The 17,997-nt window shown below is 40.8% G+C and overlaps 1 protein-coding gene across 1 annotated transcript in view; it reads right to left on the reverse strand.

Moving 5' to 3' along the window:
• The window catches only part of TMEM131L (transmembrane 131 like), an 81,975-nt gene that overhangs the window by 42,770 nt on the left and 21,208 nt on the right, over window positions 1–17,997 (reverse strand). Inside the window, exons 4-7 of the mRNA XM_059818212.1 lie at window positions 4,585–4,656; window positions 3,532–3,655; window positions 2,351–2,467; window positions 164–274 (exon numbers count right to left, since the gene is read on the reverse strand). Of these exons, the coding sequence (XP_059674195.1) occupies window positions 164–274; window positions 2,351–2,467; window positions 3,532–3,655; window positions 4,585–4,656 (424 nt within the window). The remainder of the gene's footprint in view (window positions 1–163; window positions 275–2,350; window positions 2,468–3,531; window positions 3,656–4,584; window positions 4,657–17,997) is intronic.

Below are 17,997 nucleotides of genomic sequence, written 5' to 3' on the forward strand. Positions count from 1 at the left end.
CATCAGCTGATCATAGGAGCCCTGTATCTTGCAACCTCTCTCCTGCAGCCACAGGTACTCGGACTTTTTGTTAATGTTCCTTGCATCCCAAAAACCTGAGGACTAAAACCTTTTCTCTCTAAGAAGAATTATGTTTCATCTTCATTTGAAATGTGTACTGTACCAGTGTGTGTGATGCCTGGATGTTTTGAATGTGTGGAAGCAGTAAGTAGGCATTTGCTAGCTGCACTCTAGGTTCTTCTGGAGAAGACGTCAGAGTTCCCGTTCCAAAAACCTGGTGTTAAAAAAAAAAGAGTTCATTATATCAACATCCAGTATTTCAGTTATCCCAGTAACATACAAAACTATTTTGCTAATAATAACAATCTTCCCAAGAAACAGATTGGTTTTTCATACTAGATTATTTTAAAAGACAATTTCTAGATATAAAGTTCGAATATGGGAAGTAACTATACACATAAATGGCCCTTTAGCATCTTCACTCATTCAGGCACTAATACAAAAACAAAACAAAGTACTCCCCAGCAGAGCATCAGGTTATCTCAGAAAGAAAGTATCTAAACTCTCTTACTATTCTTCAAGGCAATTACAATACACATATCACGATTTGGCAGTGCAGTAATTTCTGGAAAAACTTTGTTACTAGTCCAACTGCATATTGAATGCAATGGCTTTGCCTTAAAAATTAAGTAAAATAATTTTTGATCATTTTGGTTTTTAAAGTCTGTAGTTTTCAGAGCACTGTAAGATTTGCAAGTTGAATGTTTGTACTGCATTCCTATTCCGCTCCACCGAGATTAATTTATGACAATGAGATGCAAGATAAGGGCGGGGGGGAGGAAGGAGGTAATCATTAGAGGTTAAGAAAAATGCCTTGGGGTTTTTCACTTGTATGCAAAGATTATTTTTTTTAATAGAAAAAAAATCACGTTTTTAATTAAGAGGATAATACAATGCATTCTGTGTTCACTGAAGATCTCTGACTACCGATAGAAAATATCAACTCAAAGGGAATATGCTTTTTTTTTTTAATGGAGGCATTTACAAAGTACATTTTACTATAATGGTACCTATTCTCCATTTGGGTGAATCTTCTGTACATAGAATCACAGAATCACTAAGGTTGGAAAAGACCTGTAAGATCATCAAGTCCAACCATACTCATGCATAAATGCATTAGAAACATCAAACATGTTTCAAGGCTCTTGGGCTCTCAAGAGCACTGTAACTGTGCATCAACCACTCAAGTTACAACCGATTTTGAAACTCAAACCTAATGCAAGCTGAAATCATGGGCAGCTACTTCCTCTCTTTCAGGTGGCTGGTCCCTGAAAACCAGTCCATTACTGATTTTAGCAGCAGTCCAACAGGAGACAAACTGATTTTTTGGTGGCACTGACAACTGCATCCCCACAACCTGTTGATAAAAGGCCCTGGCTGAGCCGACGGGGCAATAAATCAAAGGGTCAGGAGTGAGTGCAAGGAGATGAGGGCTGTCAAAAAGAAAAGGTCAGTCACTCTATAATGCACTCTTCCCTCATCCTTGATGAAAATTTCCTGCCAAATGTGGCACTACCTCTAATAAATACTAGATAAATGCCACATTTGCACCAAAAAACACGTATTTCAATTGAACTTATCTATGCTTCAATTTAAGGAGCTTTGTCTTCCAGAACAGTATCAAAGTATGGGAATGGAATAGCTGGATGGTTGATTAAAGCTGGCATTGTTTTTAAATCACTGAATTCAGAGTTGGATTTTTCTTTAAAAATTAATAAAAGCAAAGAATTTGGAGTATATAATGTCCCTTAGAAAAATAAAAAGCTTAAAACTTGCTTGAATTCACTAGTTAATTCGACAACAGACAGCTTTAATGCACAACCGTTACTCCATCTTTAATATTTTAAGGGCCTAAACCTCTCACCCTGGGCTACATCCCCAATGTGTTTACATAAAATCCTGCAAAGTATCTGAAAACCACCTAAAATTATTTTCTAAATAGGTTTTTTCATGACAAATGCATTCCAGCACAGTGCAGTCTAGGCTGCAGTATTGTATGAAACCAACTAGTAGTGACAGGACCATGATTTTGTAAGTACACATATACAAATACAGTTAGTTTTACTACTGCAAGTAGCCCTACTAACAGTAGTAATTTTAACCATATACATGTATGAGGGATCATGAGACTAGCAAGATCTGGTAAAAGTGATGAATTGTAAACATTAGTCCACCTGATTTGTATCAGGAATTCAATGAACTTTCAAAGTCTCTAAGTTCAAAATGTATGAAAATCACTTTTTAAAGCACAAGTAAATCCAAAACCCAACCTAAAAATAAGAGTAGTTACCTGACATGAAAGTACTCCATGAGATGAGGTATTTATAAATAATGAGCTTTCAATACTGCCTTCTTCTGTTGGCACAAAGAGGACTCTGAAAGAAATTCTTCCCATGGCTGGAATCACCTGCAGAGACCACAAAGAAGCTTGCTTGCTTGGTGCCAGTGATCACAACACCCACCATTCAGTCGCATGGCCCGAAAGACATTTCCACATGTACACTGCTATCTGTAGATCCCACTAAGCAGAACCTCAGCCCTGCAAATTTTCATCTGTCCACAACTCTTGACTTGTACTACGGAGAAGAACTGAGACCACGCAGCAGCTTGCTGTATTATGGCTGGAGTTTCTCTGCCAGCTTGGGCCTCATCAGTCGAGACTCCTTTTTGCACAAGTTGATCACGCAGCACCGACAGCCTCTGCGTGCACAAAAACGCTTCCCCACATACAAATATCTATTACAAAGTGAATCAATCCCCCCTGTGATACATAGTCAAATGAGTCAAAGCTGAACTTGAGCAACACAATTAGTAACCAAATAGGTCTAACTGAAAGAACAATGACGTTTATGTCTGCACAGTAATACCCATTCAGCCCTAGCAAAAACACAAATCAGATGAAAGCATAATAAAAACCCTTTGCACATCAGTGGAGGATAAAATCTGGGCTTCATCAAACCGAGATCAGAGCAATTCATTCTTAACGTGCGTTATATCGTTATACACAGTTAAAAAAATCAGAGTTAAAATAATGGTCTTAGATCATAAGGCAATTATGCTCATAATTGCAATACAAATGCATAAAACATTTCACTGCAGGTTTTTTTGAGGAATATGCAAGACAATTCAAAAGACTGAAAATTCAAGGCTGTAGAACACCCACATGCCTGTGGATTACTGCATAATGCTGTACAGAGCAGAATGAGATTTAAACAGCCTCTTTAACACTGCAAAATTCTTCTCTTTCTCTGTTACTGTAAAACACATTTCCTACTGTAGGTTTTGGATGTCTTCTCCCCTACCAGTCTAAGTAGAAGTGAGCAAAAAAAACTCTAGCAAAACAGAAAAAAAGTTGGAGGTCCTACAAAAAAGCACAAAGAGAAAACACAGAACGAAAAGCTTAGGCCAAAGGAAGCACGAAGGCTTGGCACTTGGCCATTACATAGTTTCCAAAAGTACATCAACACTCACCCGGCTATGAGCAGGAGACACATGAAACTGTCTAGTAGCTGTAAACACTGAATTCACTACAACTTCTCTATCTCTACTAGGGTTGTAGGCATGCAGTATTTTAGCTCTGGGTAATCCCAGTAATCTAAAGCAAGGGGGGAAAAAGAGAAAGAAATGTTTCAATTTATAAGCACAGGCAATGCACAAAAAAGCAAGAAACACAAATCACTCTAAAACATGTTGATATGCAACAATTTCCTAGTTGTAACTATTCTTCGGAAACATGCCAAACAAATTTTGCTCTTTAGCATACAAAGACAAATAAGTAACATTGAGCTGTGGGAGGTGCTCTTAGCCAAAACTCATCTGAGTCACCGGGAGTTTTAAGAAAAAAACAACCCTTACGAGGCACAAAGTTTTGAATAAAGAAGTTTAAATAACCGATGTCTTGTTTTGTCAGCTAAAGCAACTATTGTCTTAAGGCTTTTGCTTTAGCTAATACATCCTAACACCCAGCATCTTACACATTCATTCTGTGCGTCCTCTGAAACATTCCTTTACCTCACTTTGGGACCGTGTTTCTTTTTGGTTACTGATAGACCAAAGGCTGATTATCATTTAAGAGTAACTGTTAAAGTTTTCTTAGAGGAGAACTAAAAAATAAAATCTCAAGTATTCTACCGGTATGTTTTGCCTAGGACTTTATGGATTTTTTTTTCAGAAGTTAAAGGAAGCAACAAGCTCCCCCTCCACTAGGAAGGCAATTTTTCAAGAAATGAACAACCAGCACAAAGAACGGATTTGACATCCGTGCAGAATCACCTGAAATGTACCCAGAATGTGTTATGGTTCTCTATTCCCTTTTCCTGCTTCCTAGAACTATGCTGACTTTGATTTACGAAGTACTGCAAGGCAAGAAACACAGTTCCAGCTCTGTGGCAATTACTTACTATTTCTCTTTTTTTCAGAGGATGGCATGATCTCAGCTAATGCTCTTTACCCAAAGGTAGCCCAGTATAGTTGTTCCTCCCTGCTCCGTTATTAATCAGAATAACAATAATGCAAGATACTCACTGCATTCCAAAATGCAGAACTGATGGGTGAAAATGTAAGGCCTTCCCATTTGGAGGCATCTTTGCTGAGAAGCTGAAAAAAAAGGGAAAAGAAGCCACAGTTAATATTCAGTGGGCATGATGCTACATGCGTCAGGGAAGGAATATCTGTTACAGGCTCTGAATCTTGTACTCTAAACACACTCTGTTTCCAAACCTCTTCGTACATTCCTCTTGCTGCCATAAGACTGACCTTTTAAGAAGGTTTCCATACAACAGCACATGCTGGAAAGCTCATGCCAGTAAAAGTGCAGTTTGAGAAGTATCCCATTTTAGAGGCAATGCTGGCTTGGACGATCTCCCTTCCCTGCACATACCCCCTCAGTCATGTTGACACACCTGTTTACGGGGCTGCACAGTGAACTGTAGAGGGAAAACAACTTAAGAAGAGTCCTGGGGAATGAAAATTACATCAGCATGGAGCAGATCCCCAGTCTCATCAACTGGTCATTCACACAAGCACTGGTACGAGCACACCTGAGAGATGCAGAGGTAGAGGAGTAAATAGCAGCTTGGGCAAAAGCCGACGTCAAAAGAAGTGCTTGCCTAGCTGTGGCTTTAATGCAAAATTTCTTCGATGCAAAAGAGAGTAAGAACTAATGCGAAATGCACACATCATCATCTTTCCTTCGCCCTAGGAAAATTCACAATGAAGTTCCCATCAGTTCTAGCACATTTTTAGCTTATTTCAACATGAGTCGATGCCCTATAACATAGACAGAAATCGCAGGATATCTTCACCACTTTCTCAATTAAAACTTGTCCTCCACAAGTCCCAACAACCTCAGTGGTAAAATACAAGCCCAGCACTTGTTCATCACATCTATGTATCCAGTGCTGTGCTATGCTGTTAAAATCTTCCCCAGAAGCAGTCTGCATGTTGCATACCCAGAACCAGCTTCATCTTTCCTGGATGATGCTAATAAGCATCCTAGCAAAGATGAGTCTGAGAAGGGAGGGACGGACTGTCGTCTCATTAGTGACCCAGCTGCTTTGCATAATGTGTGGTAGTACAGTTAATTGGCCTCCAATTTAAAAATGTAGTTCTGTAACATTACACCTTTAATATATTAAAGTACCTATATAATTCTGTTGTTATATTCCAAACCAATAGAGACATCATAATTGATTACCAGTCAGGAAAAATCAGGTTTATTATCATGAAAACCCACAGCTTTTATGAAAACATTTCTCATACAAGGAAGCAAACTCCCTTGCTGCTGTAGCAGGAGGAATGCAATATATCCAGGTAGCGTTTCTGGCGAGCTGCTAGAAAATAATGAAAGAACAGATGATGCAGAACTACAAAGTCTGGGTGAATGAGTCTCCTTCCAACCACCTTGCCTCTGCCACAGCCAGCTCTTGCTCTGTTCCTAGAAACACCGCAGCAACCAGCACCTTCTTCCCCTTCCAAAAGTCAGCCTCAGAGACATAGCCAGAAGGAAAGTTTGAGTACTGTTGTTGTAAACACACACAAATTAGAATTACTACTACAGTAAAAGCCCCCGACATTTGGAGGAAGGCACATTTCTTAAGGGTCCTCAGATGCCTTTTTTTATACGCACACAAATATATGGCAAAATAAAAGTTAAGCCAGTGGTTTATACACTACAGTATCACCCTGAACCCCGTTACTGCTCAAGTTTCCAATATTTTACAGGTACTGCTGAAATACATTTTCGCACCAGAAAAACCTGTGCTGAGAAGGGCAAGAAGCTGAGAGCTCCTCTGTGCCAATTCGTGTAATTGGCAGCAGCTCTCCAAGACTTAGTAATCTTCCTTCTGGGGAGCTCTAGCAGCATCAGCTCTTTCCCTCTCAAGCCTCACTCTTTGCAATAGGCAGCCAAAGCACAGGGTGCAAATGCAGCTGTGGATGTAGGAGACTGCCTTTCATTCCGTCCGGGTGAACAAGGCCATGCTGTAGCACTGGTTCTTAAAAATCCACTGTATTACTGTTCAGACAACAATCACAGCCAATCCTCTTCTACTCAGAAAACGGGAAAAGCCCTGTGAGAGCAGCAGCAGGGATCCCAGGGCTGCCGTCCCATTCCTTCTGGAGAAGGCAGCCTGGGCATGGGATGGCTGAAGCTAAGCCTCAGCTAACGAGCTCTCCAGGCTCTGAGCTGACTCCTGAGCACGGAGGTAACTTCAGAGCATCCCTGCACACTGCTCCCCAGCAGACCCAGGAACAGGCTTATAGTTACAAGACAGCCAGCTTCTGCTCTGCACCCCACAAAAGCTGCTGAACTGCTCCAAGCCCCAGCCTGGCCCCAAAAGCAGAACAGCCACATTCCTACAGTGCTGTGCTCATAACCCTGCCTGGTGGTGAGCTCCAGGGCGTCTGTACCGCTTATCAGCGGCCCCAAAGCAGTGCCAAAAAATAACTTGAGAGCTGAGTTTATTCAGCAGCAGGACTAATAGAAAGAAAAATCCACCACTGGTTTGGGGTTCCCCACACACACACCCCCCCCCCAGGGGAGAAGACCACAGGTTGGAATAGTGGGAATGGACAGAGAATCATTCTCCCCATCCCATCTGAACAACCAGGATGCATTTTAAAGCCCACCACTATAGAAAGAAAGGGTCAAGCCCATCTACATTAGAAGTGTAATTCTCCAATGTGTTAGCACAAGTCTCTTAAAGCCAGGTGGAAGCTGGCAGAATACCCTTCTGCATCCCCGCACTCCAAACACAATTCAACACGTTCAGATCTCTGCAGGGGATCTGACATGGAAATAAATGTCAAAGGCGATTTTTTAACACATTAAAAAGTTGAAATCACTTTTTAAAAGAAAACATTAACTTTTTGGATTTTTTTTTTTTTTTAAAGAACCTCATCTCACTAATAGATTCACCTCAAATTATACCAAAAATTTCTCTTTTGGCTGCAGATGGCATGTTCAAAAAAGTACACGGGTCATTTCACGAGAATGTTACAGGCCTGGGAAAGACACACAAATATCAGCCTAAGAATGGAAGTCTTGAAACAACAAGTGGAGAAACAGTCCTCTTCGTAACAGAAAAAGCTTGGTTTCCAACTACTCTTTAATTGCTTTTAAAATCAGCTAACGTCACATTAAGGATGCCGTCTAACAAAGCCGGACTCCACACTCAATGGCATCTCTCTGTTTTTTCAGACAGACCAGTTGAATACCAACTTCTGAATGATAAATTTTGATACAGCAGGTCAATTCCAACATTTCAGGGGACATTTTTAAGCAGAAATGAACAGAACTGGAGGGAAATGGGAGAAACAAATAGCAGAGGGGAAGGAAATCCCTGGCAACTACTTTGAACACTTAGTAGCAATTGCCTTTGTATCAAAAAACTAGTTTAACTGGCCTCGTTACCACTTTCTAGCCTAACAATTCAATGCCCTTCCTCCTCTTCATCCTGACAATATATTTAAAATGCTGAACCATCCATCTCCAGAAAGAAAAAAATCAGAACAGCTGAAACACAGGGGAGGGGAGGGAGGGCTCCACACCCAAAGCACCCAGGGCAGGGGGAAGATGCGGGGCAGCCTCTGGGAGGAAGGAGCAGCAGGTTTGGTTTGGGCTTGTTTTTTAGAAGGAGCATGAGCTGTAAAATCTTAAGCCATCATATGCCCTCCACTGAGAAGCCCCAGAGGTGCTTATCTGTAGGGAAAAGGACATCAGAGGAGCATGGAGAAGTTTCAGCCTTTTACAACATTTCCTGCTCCAGGAAAGAACATTTTGATGTGGGAGTAACAAAAGGGGATGTTAATACAGGGATGCTCGCTACACATATGCTGAGGGTGTTGTTAAATACACAGCTGAAATTGTCTTGCCCTCGCTTCTTTCAGTTCTGTTACTCTGATGTAATTAGTAAAAACAGGTGAACAACCAGGTCAGTATGATTTTCATGTATTTATTTGCAGCCCCAAAACCTAATGTTTATATGCAAAGTATATTATACATAAACATTTGTTCCAAATAAGCAAAGACCCTTTTATTTCCCCCAAAGTGCAAGAGAAAAAGATCTTTCTTCATAAAAGTATTATTCATACTTCACTAGCCAAGAATCACAAGAAAAGTACTTCTTCTAAAAATCCAAACAAAGGCCAAAGCTACTCTGAATAAATTGCTGGGGTTTATGTTGGTGTTTTTTGTCTTTGTTGTGCTTTTTTTTTTTAAATAAAACTTCAAAACTGAGTTAATTCATCTAATTATATAGATAAAAAACACTCAGCAATCCGCAGAATAAGGTGCATCTGAGCAGAAGCAAAGGGAATTTTATCCACTGTCCCTTTTTCTTCTAATAGCTCCTTCAAGTCTTCCTTGTATCTTTATTTCTTTGCTTTAATTGATTACTTTAGATTATCTTAGGATGCATGTTATCTGATGATTCAGATAGCAACGCCTGTAGTTGAGAATAATCGTAATTGCTACTTGGTGCCCCTTCTTCATCCTTCCTTTTTGTGCCCTTTGTTGACAGCAAATGAAGAAAAAGCAAGTCGGGGGAAGGCATTTTATTGTCGGGTCTTTTTCTTTATGGTTGCAGGGTTTTCTTGGAAGAAGCAGGCAAAAAGGACTGGATTCTTTAACACACAAGAGGTCCTTTTTGAGTGCATCTGCTTAGGCAGTACTGTTTTATTTTTCAGTATATTGATAAAAGTAAAATTTGACTTATGTTTGGCATTTTGGCACTTCATACGTTCACTGCAGGAATATTAATGAACCCACAGGATGAGGTTTTGAGATACAAAAGCATGTATGTATTGTATAGGAAAGCACAATTTTTATATGTAAACTGAAACAGAAAAATAAAATTAAAAAACCCTCATTTACGGACTAATTTAGATTCATCCCTCTAGACTATACCTGAAGCAGACTAAAAGATATGAGATCACATGTACGAAAACAACCAAACCCAAATACTTGTAATAGTTCTGATTACAGATGATGCAAAGAAATTATTTTGACGAATTAAAATTGTTAATTAAGAAGAAATTAACACAGAAATAGAAACAGATCCCAGCAGCAGCTGAACCAAAGTCTTCTGCAGAGCTCATACAAAGCTTTGGTTTGTCACATCACCTAATCCCTCTCTTCTCTCAACCTCCCATTTATTAAAGGCAGTAAAAGCACCAAGGAGTAGTTATGAACGTTAAACTGCAGCTCCTGGAAGACAGACAGTAGCTTTAAAACAGGTGATAAAATTGTTTGGAAATACAAAATTGAAACTTTTGTTTACCATCAAGGCAACTCTGCCAAAAACACAAACAGGAACATTATTAAATTACAATTTTTTTAGCCAAACTTCATTTTTTTCCTAGAAGGAGAAAAAGACATCAGAAATCAGAAAATAAGCTTACCTTGCAAGAATACAGCTCACAGGAAAGCTGTATGTGCAGCACCTGGAGAAGCACAGCCCCCATGGCCTCAGCCCTGCTGTGCTCACCACCTCGGCTCTGGAGACTTACAGGACTTCTCCTGAAGCCCCATACCCACATAAGACTCAGGTGATAACATATGAACCAGTCTATGGACTTTTTTTTTTTTTAAAAAAGAAAAAAACATCCAACAGGTAAAAGAACAAAAATGTGGATTTTAAAGACTGGAAACCTAGAAGTCAAAAAACTCCAGTATTTTTAACACCACATTGTTTAGGGAAGAGTGGGAGGACTGACTCACTGCTTCTGAATGCCTCGGGATTGGCAACCCATCGTTAGGAATTCACTTACATGCTTTAATAGAGAACTGCGCTGCTTCTGGAAGAAGGGTGGTTGTCTTTATTTCCTCTGAACTACGCTATGTACATCAGGGACTAAACCCTAGACTGTGGAAAGCAGGAAAGGCCAAAATGGTGTCACCCAGCAAAGAACGTGTGCGTGTGCATGCCTGCTATTTTGCGTATTTTGGCTACAGGAAAACAGGAAAGAGGACCTAAACCAAAATAAACCAGTGAAATGGATGAGACAATCTCTCCCTCAAAACAAATCCCATGATTTATGGCCAGAGCCATGATTTAAGGGGCCAGACAGGTCTAGCACTTTTTTTTCTTTAACTTCTGAAGTTGGTCAAACAGCATACAGCCACGAGCTGCTCACAGAAGTTTCAATAGGCTGGTATTTAGTTTATTTTAAAAGGTACTGAGCTAAAGAGGTAGGTAAGCCTAGCGCAACGTGTAGAGCACAGATCGCTCTCCGCTACTTTCATTCGGCCCCTCGTGCATTGCCCTCCTCCGGCAGCTTGAGCAGCCTCCTCTGCTCCTCTCCTTTCGGCCCCGTGTTTCCATCGCCATTAGCTGTGTTTCTGGGTTACCTTCTCTCCTCTCGCTGCCGGTGCTCCCTCTTCCCATAAAATTCTGCAATAATGTTTATACAAACCCTTCGCAGAACAGTTACCTAAGCCAGCAGTGCTTCAGTTTCATTTATTACAAAACTACAACAAAATTGCAATCATCAAAGCCACAATATCTCACAGTATAGTGCTTATAAAGTCACATTTCTCAACGGGATGTAAATGGAAGGACATAGATTAAAAAATTGGCTTTTCTCCCTACCCTCACACCCAAACAGTCTGCTTGAAAAGTGTCCAAAGAAGTTAAATGCAGACTACGATAAAAATCAGAATAAGACTCACGAAGAAATCTAGCAGAGAAGATGAGCAGTGAGGCACAAAGCGCTATAGCAAGCATCCTGGTAAAAAGAAAACGCTTTCTTCTCCAAACGTGCCTGTGGTTTGTATTTTAGCAGCAGTAGCACAATAAAGCGTGTCTAACAGCGGAACGGAATTATTCTCTCTCATAAGTCAGTCCTCAACTTCTGAAATAACTGAAATCTGTACTAAATTAAGAAATTAATTCACAGTGACTTGAGTTCATTCGAAATTGTTTTCTGAAACCTCTTCTTTCGAAATCTTTTAGCCACCCAGATTTCAAGCAACAACCAATGCTCTCCAGAGATGGTCCGCGGGACCCTGTATTTTTTAGACATCTTGGACAGAGAGTCTGCTTGAGCAGGGGAAAAAAAAAAAGCTGAAATTTTAAAAATTAAAAGGTATATAAACCCCTAGAAACCCCCACGCACAGATCTGGGGGAACAATATGTGGGTTATCAGTGAATTGGGCATGCAAATCAGGCACCCACGTGGCCTAAACTGAACCTGCAACTACTTGTGGACAGAAAAAAAAGGAGCCTTGTTTCAGTTAGGCTGAGAAATTTCTAAGTTATTTGGTTTGGATGAGTGTACGGGGCCTACTAGTTCAAAATGCACATCAAACATATTTTCCTCTGAAGCATCTCTACCACTGCCAGCAAATCCCAAATATCCTGGCAAACAGAACATCCACCTTCATTTTCCTTTTTTGCTTCGTATAATTTAACAATTGCCTGTTCATTTTGCAATGGTTTATAAGGCGATCCCTAAGTATCTAAGAGGATGATAACTGCTCTGAAATAAAACCTTTAGTTTGCTGTTCTTTTTTTTAAGCTTCTTTACAATTTAATTTTTTTAAGAAGTCAGCCATCTTCTGTTAAACTGTTCAAATCACAGAAGCGATCAAGTTTACTCTTTTTTTTAAGTTCTTCCCAAAACAAATTAAAAAAGTCACTTGCCTAATACAACAAACACTTTTAGCTCCACCAGAAGCCTTGGCATTCTTGACGTTTTATCTTGAATTACCAGGTCCTGGACTTCTGGGGTTATGAAAATACTGCATTTCACGTCTTTTTAAAGAATGCTTCTAGCCCACGAGTATGTGAAATAAAAACACAAATCCCAAAGGCACACAAAGCAGGTCATGCTTTTTTTTTTCCTTTTTAAACCTCAAAGCTTTTTAGTCAAATTAACTTTTTTTGAGTAATTTGCTTACCCTGTAGTTGTCAAACCCTCCAAAAAAAAAACCCAAACACACACAGACCACCTTTAAACTGGCTGCATAACCCAGGTTTATTCTTCAAAAACTGACACTAAGATCACAAATCATTTCCGAGATGTTAACTTTTGCCTATCTTACTTAATTAACAAGCATTAAGAAAGGCAGTCAAACCTGCAAGCACCCTGGCCTCCTTTATACGTGTAAATAAATGGCTGCTTTTTCAAGAACACTGCTCATCTCTCACAACTCAAGATCACCTGAAGAGCAGCTATGAGACTCCACACCTCTGAAAAATCACACCGTTTATCCAAGCTCCTGCCCAGAGTCTCTAAACCGAAAACGAAACATTTTCAAGTGGAGATGTTCTGCTCATAGCCTTTCTCAAGACACTTTGAAAACATGAAACCTAGAGAAAGAGTGCATGGAGAAGTACCTGGAGAAAAGGTTTCCACGGTGTCAGCACGCTGCCTTCTCCGGCTAAAAGCAACGCACTAACTGCAAGCCTTGTGCTGAAATACCATGAAATTTAAATGACTGTTCGCTACCCGCAGTCTTCAAAGCATTTTACTGAAAGCAGTCAAATTTCACAGCAAGGCTCTGTGAAAGAGGTAGGATAAAGGAACCTTAAGACAGACAGAAGATAGACCCGCCCTGCCTTGTACCTAAGGAGAGCGTGCTTATTTTTACTTAAGAGGTAGTAAAGTATTTAATTCTGCCTTGCAGTGGCAAAACCATGGCAGAAGATTTTAGTGGCAAGAGCTGTTTTTAAGCATAGTCCTGTACTAACATAATTAGGAGTCTAACAAAGGAAGAGACAAATACCGATTCCATCGCACCTGTCTCAACTAAATCAATTCCCTAAAAATAACAGTGAACTGGTTTTCTGTTCCTGCAGAGCGTCTACAGGACAACTAATAGTAAAGAAGGAAGAGAGCCAAGTGAAAACAGACCTCGCCTTTTTAATGTATCAATTGCAATTCTGTTTTTACTAGTTAAAATAAAAATTCATCAAGCGCACGCAATTTTACTCAAAAAATCTCTAGGCTGAAGAGCAAAGGGCCAATTTCTGTCAACTCAGCAGCAACCCTCCTTCAAGCGTTTCACATGCCGGGGCAATGCAGAATTTCTCTGGCTCCGGGGATGTGGCTCCTGCCTTGAGAGAAGGGGGAGGCCATTGGCAGGAAGCACAGTGGGGCTGCAAAGCTCACGGCAATAGGAAGTTACATTCTTGTCAAGTATCATTGCACCCGACCATTTCCTTTTTCTATTTACAGCCGCAGCCAAAAATTTCCACCTTGACAGAAGCCATTTTAAATTAGAACAGTTCAGCAAAATGCATGAAAGAGCTCTGTGGTCGCTGATAAGCTTGACCCGCTAAATAATTAAGAGTGATAATCTTCCTACAGCAATTAAGAGCGATAATATTCCCACAGGAGCTGCCTTTTGCTGTTTCTGCATTAATCCAAGCCTTTTAGTTTCTTTTTATAATGAAAGAGTACAGGCCTGTAGGACAGCTAAGGCACAGATGTGCACGGTAGATCTTAGGCCCATAGGAAACCTTTACACTGAACCTGTTAAGTACTAAAAATCCCCTTCGCTTTTTCCCCTGAAACAGGAAAAAGAATATTAACTAAAAAGGAAACTAAGCAAATACAAGAAAACTCAGACTTTAAAAAAAAATTTCTGCTTTTAAATTATTCCCTTTGGTCTGGACAACGTACCTGATACCACCTGCCCTGAAAAGAAGCCACAGAAAAGTCAGTAAGTTCACATCTCCTAAAGCTGCAAAATCCAAGTTTGACACAAGAGTGGAAAACATCAGCCTGGACTTTGCATTTCTTCTTCCTCTGCAAATTTCAGCTCAAATCTTTAAAAACAAAGTATAATCTTTGAGCATCAACCCTTAAGCATAGTAATTTACCTACAAACATCCAACACCATTCCATGTTTAAGCCAACATATGAAGATGGACAACCAAAATGGGTTCACTATGGAAAATCATACAAGTTACCTACACAGTACTTTACCAGATAGCTTCAAATGCTACTACTGTGGAAAAGCAAACACTACAATATACAGTTTAGACACATTAGGCAGTAAATTAGTTTACAAACTGGTAAGACACTGGGGAAGTCCCTCTTGAAAACATAATACATGCACCTCTTACAAAATCCTTTTACCAAACATTTGCTTGAGTAACACATCAAGACTAGCTTTCTCAGTGCTATGTTTCAGTTTTATAAGGAGAAAAACTATCGCTGCTATTGATTGCCAGACTTAATAAAAACTTAATTCTCTTCTCTAACAGAAAAAATGTCATACCAGACTTTCTGAAGCATGTGCAAACTACCCAGAATTTAAACTACATATGCTAGCTTTCTAAGAATACCTAATTTTTCATGTCATTGAATAGCATTTTCACAAGCCGTATTATACGACTGCGAAAATACGATGCAAAGAAGAAATATAAAGAGAAGGAGCAAGGCTACACTTTTCTTAAAGGTCCTGCAAGCACGGTGCTGCAGGGTGAAGCTGTGGTTGCACAGTTGTCCTGCACAGGGCAGGGGAGCAAAGCTGCTCTCCCACATCCCAGGGACCACTACCAAATCTTAAGGAGGAAAAGTTAAATGTAAGTCACTAACCAAATGGCAACACCGGAAAAGTAGCTTCGGCCCAAAATCAACATGTCCGTTGCACAGGAGCATCACTCTCTTGTTCTTGTTTTCCACCCCTCCCAGCTGGGGTGTATTATATCCTCTTTAGTGCCCCTCCAGATGTTTCTGCGTCACTTGACAAAGCTTTTTGTTCCGGTGCAGTAACCTACTGGATCTATGCCATTTTACAGATGTGATGTGTAGTATTATTTATCAGACGGGACATGTCTTTTCTCCAGAAAAATACAGAACTCTTTTCTTATTAAGAACCTTTTAAAATTACAATAGCACTAAAAAAAAATTGCAGACTACTTTTATTGTTCATTCACTTTTTATTAACTGATTGCACTGAGCATTTTCATCTTCGTCAATATGTTTCAATAACACAGTCATAGATACCTACTCTCAAACTAAAAGCTTTTCTTTTCCAACTCTCCATACAAAACTCCAGTTACACTTCCAAGTACATCCCCTCCTGCGGGCAGAAAAAGAACGGGGGAATCCTCCACAGCATCGGATCATTTCCACTTTCTCACATAAAGCCAGTAAACCCCCACAGTGGCAGGACACCATGCAGACAGCCTGCCAAATTCCCCTGCTTGCCTCCCTTGAAAAGAGCAGCGTGCTGCGCTCGCCTGTCTTGTGTCACTTGGCGCTCTGGGTCATGGTATGCAAAATGAAAAGACAGCTCCATGATTTAGTGCTATTAATAAAAGGAAGCACTCTCACAGCGTATTTGTGACCTACTCCTAAGTACTACCATGTATTTATAAGTCATTAGATTATGTTGTTAAAGAAAACATAGATATGAAAAAATTTATACCAGAAAATTCAAACTGGCAAAAATTCAGAAATTTTGGCATTACCAGGATTAGTAGTTACAACACTTATTGCAGTATTTACCAGGTCCTTACAAAACATCTGGGATCTGTTGAAGCCAATGGACAGCATATGCTCTGAGCCAATTCTTCTGACGTACAAAATGCTGCAACCTTCTGCTATTAAACAAAGCAGAACCATATGAAACACACCCCGATTCACAGGTTTATTAACAAAACGTGTACCACCAGAAGAACCTCAGGTATGTTATGGCTGGCACGTTAACCTCTAGAGCTCTGATTTCCAGCAAAGGGCACCTTGAGCCAACAAGTTAACATTTGTTTCCTTCGGCAGGATAGCTGGTGGGGGAAGGAAGAGGAGAAAAATGAGCTGAAAAAAATAGCAGGAAGTCAGCTTTTGATTATTTTGTATCGCTTAAAGAAAAAAGTACTTGCAATCAAGTACTATATTAAGACTCCACCTCCCCTAGATTCTTGCATTTCCTCATTTATTTCAAAGCTAAGAAGCTAACTGGAGTTCACCAACTTGAAATTTTCACCTGTGAAACTAAGCGCAAAGAATCAGTAACACTATTTTGAGTTTCTTAACAAGCCTCAAAACAGAGGTGTGCTTCCACTGCAAGAGAGGATGCCCTTTGCTCCTGCACGCTCCACACATTAACCTATTTGATACAGAGTTTTTCAAGCTGCCCGTGAGAGGAAAAGCTCCTTCAACAGGCTAAAGATCTCTCTGCAGCCCAAAGGTGTATTTAACCGAGCTTGGCTGTACGTCTCTCACTGCTCCTTCCTCTGCAAGATAACAAACAAATAAATGTCACGGTCCCGCGTGGGAACTCTCCGGGACCTGCGCAAACTCCCGCTGAAGCCAGCGGGGCTTCTCACGGGCAGAGGGGCAGGTGGGGTGTGCCTACCAGCAGGACCGGCATGGAGCACTTCGCCCCTTCCTACGGCCGCATTGGAAAGCATGGACACGTGTGTCCAAGTGCATCAAAGCAAGCTTGGCAAGTGCATTCAACCTCTGAACAGGCTTCGTCACGTCACTCCACGGCAGCATTTTGCACTAGGAAAGGAGCAATGAGGCTTTGTAAGGCAGATCTCTGACTGTTTCAGAATGGAAGATGTGGCTTTTGGCAGGAGTATGGCAAAAAGACAGAGGGAATAAGGAAGCGTAAGGTGCTGGCCCAAACCACGGCAAGCATCAGGTTAACACGTGGATTTGCAGCTACCACAAGATCACGTTTTCAACACCTCCTCTTACCTTTCCACAGACTGTAAAATTTCAGCAGCTAGAGGGAAAATAAGAAAAGGTGCAAGTGTTCAAACCAAGCGTCACCGTCGCCAATCCAGTGCTCACGCCCAGCAGGACCTAACCTCCAAGCCAGACCTCGCAACAAAGCCACGACAGACATGGGGCAGCTTGCAGTTCTCCAAGTCCCAAATGAGCTTCCTCAGCTTGGGAACAAAAGCAAAGGTGTTCGTCTTAATATCTGGAAGCGTACGCTCTTTATGGCTGCGCACTGCCCTCCCCTCCCTGCACAGCAAACATTTCAGTAATTATTCCAGAACAAACCATCCACCAAAACGCAGTCCGCTGCTTCCATGACCAGAAAGCATTAACAATTGTATTTATTTACACGAAGAAAAAAAAAGATTCCAAGCAAGACTGAAAGCATGGGGACCAGGGCAGTGGTGTGTGTTTGTTTTAAAGCAACTACCCGGAGCTGCGGGATCAGCCACACTACCCCAGCAACACTGGGAATGCTCACAAAGGCCAGAAATGCCCCCTTTTCAAAAGGGCAGTTTAAATGCTGCAGAAACTGGGTCAGCAACAGGCCACAGAAATACCTAAACGGGCAGCAGGCACCTCGTGGATTGTAGGCAGCAGGCTTGCGGCAAAGGACTTGAATAAAAGATAGAACACACCAAGACAGAAATCAGACAATAGCTATTGAAGAAAGGCAGTTAGTAGCAACAAAGCACATAAAGCACGGGTCAAGGAGTCGGTCAAGTACAGGCCCTTCAACTCCCTACCCTCCT

Source organism: Gavia stellata, chromosome 5, assembly GCF_030936135.1.
Source record: "Gavia stellata isolate bGavSte3 chromosome 5, bGavSte3.hap2, whole genome shotgun sequence".
Taxonomy (NCBI): Eukaryota; Metazoa; Chordata; class Aves; order Gaviiformes; family Gaviidae; genus Gavia; species Gavia stellata.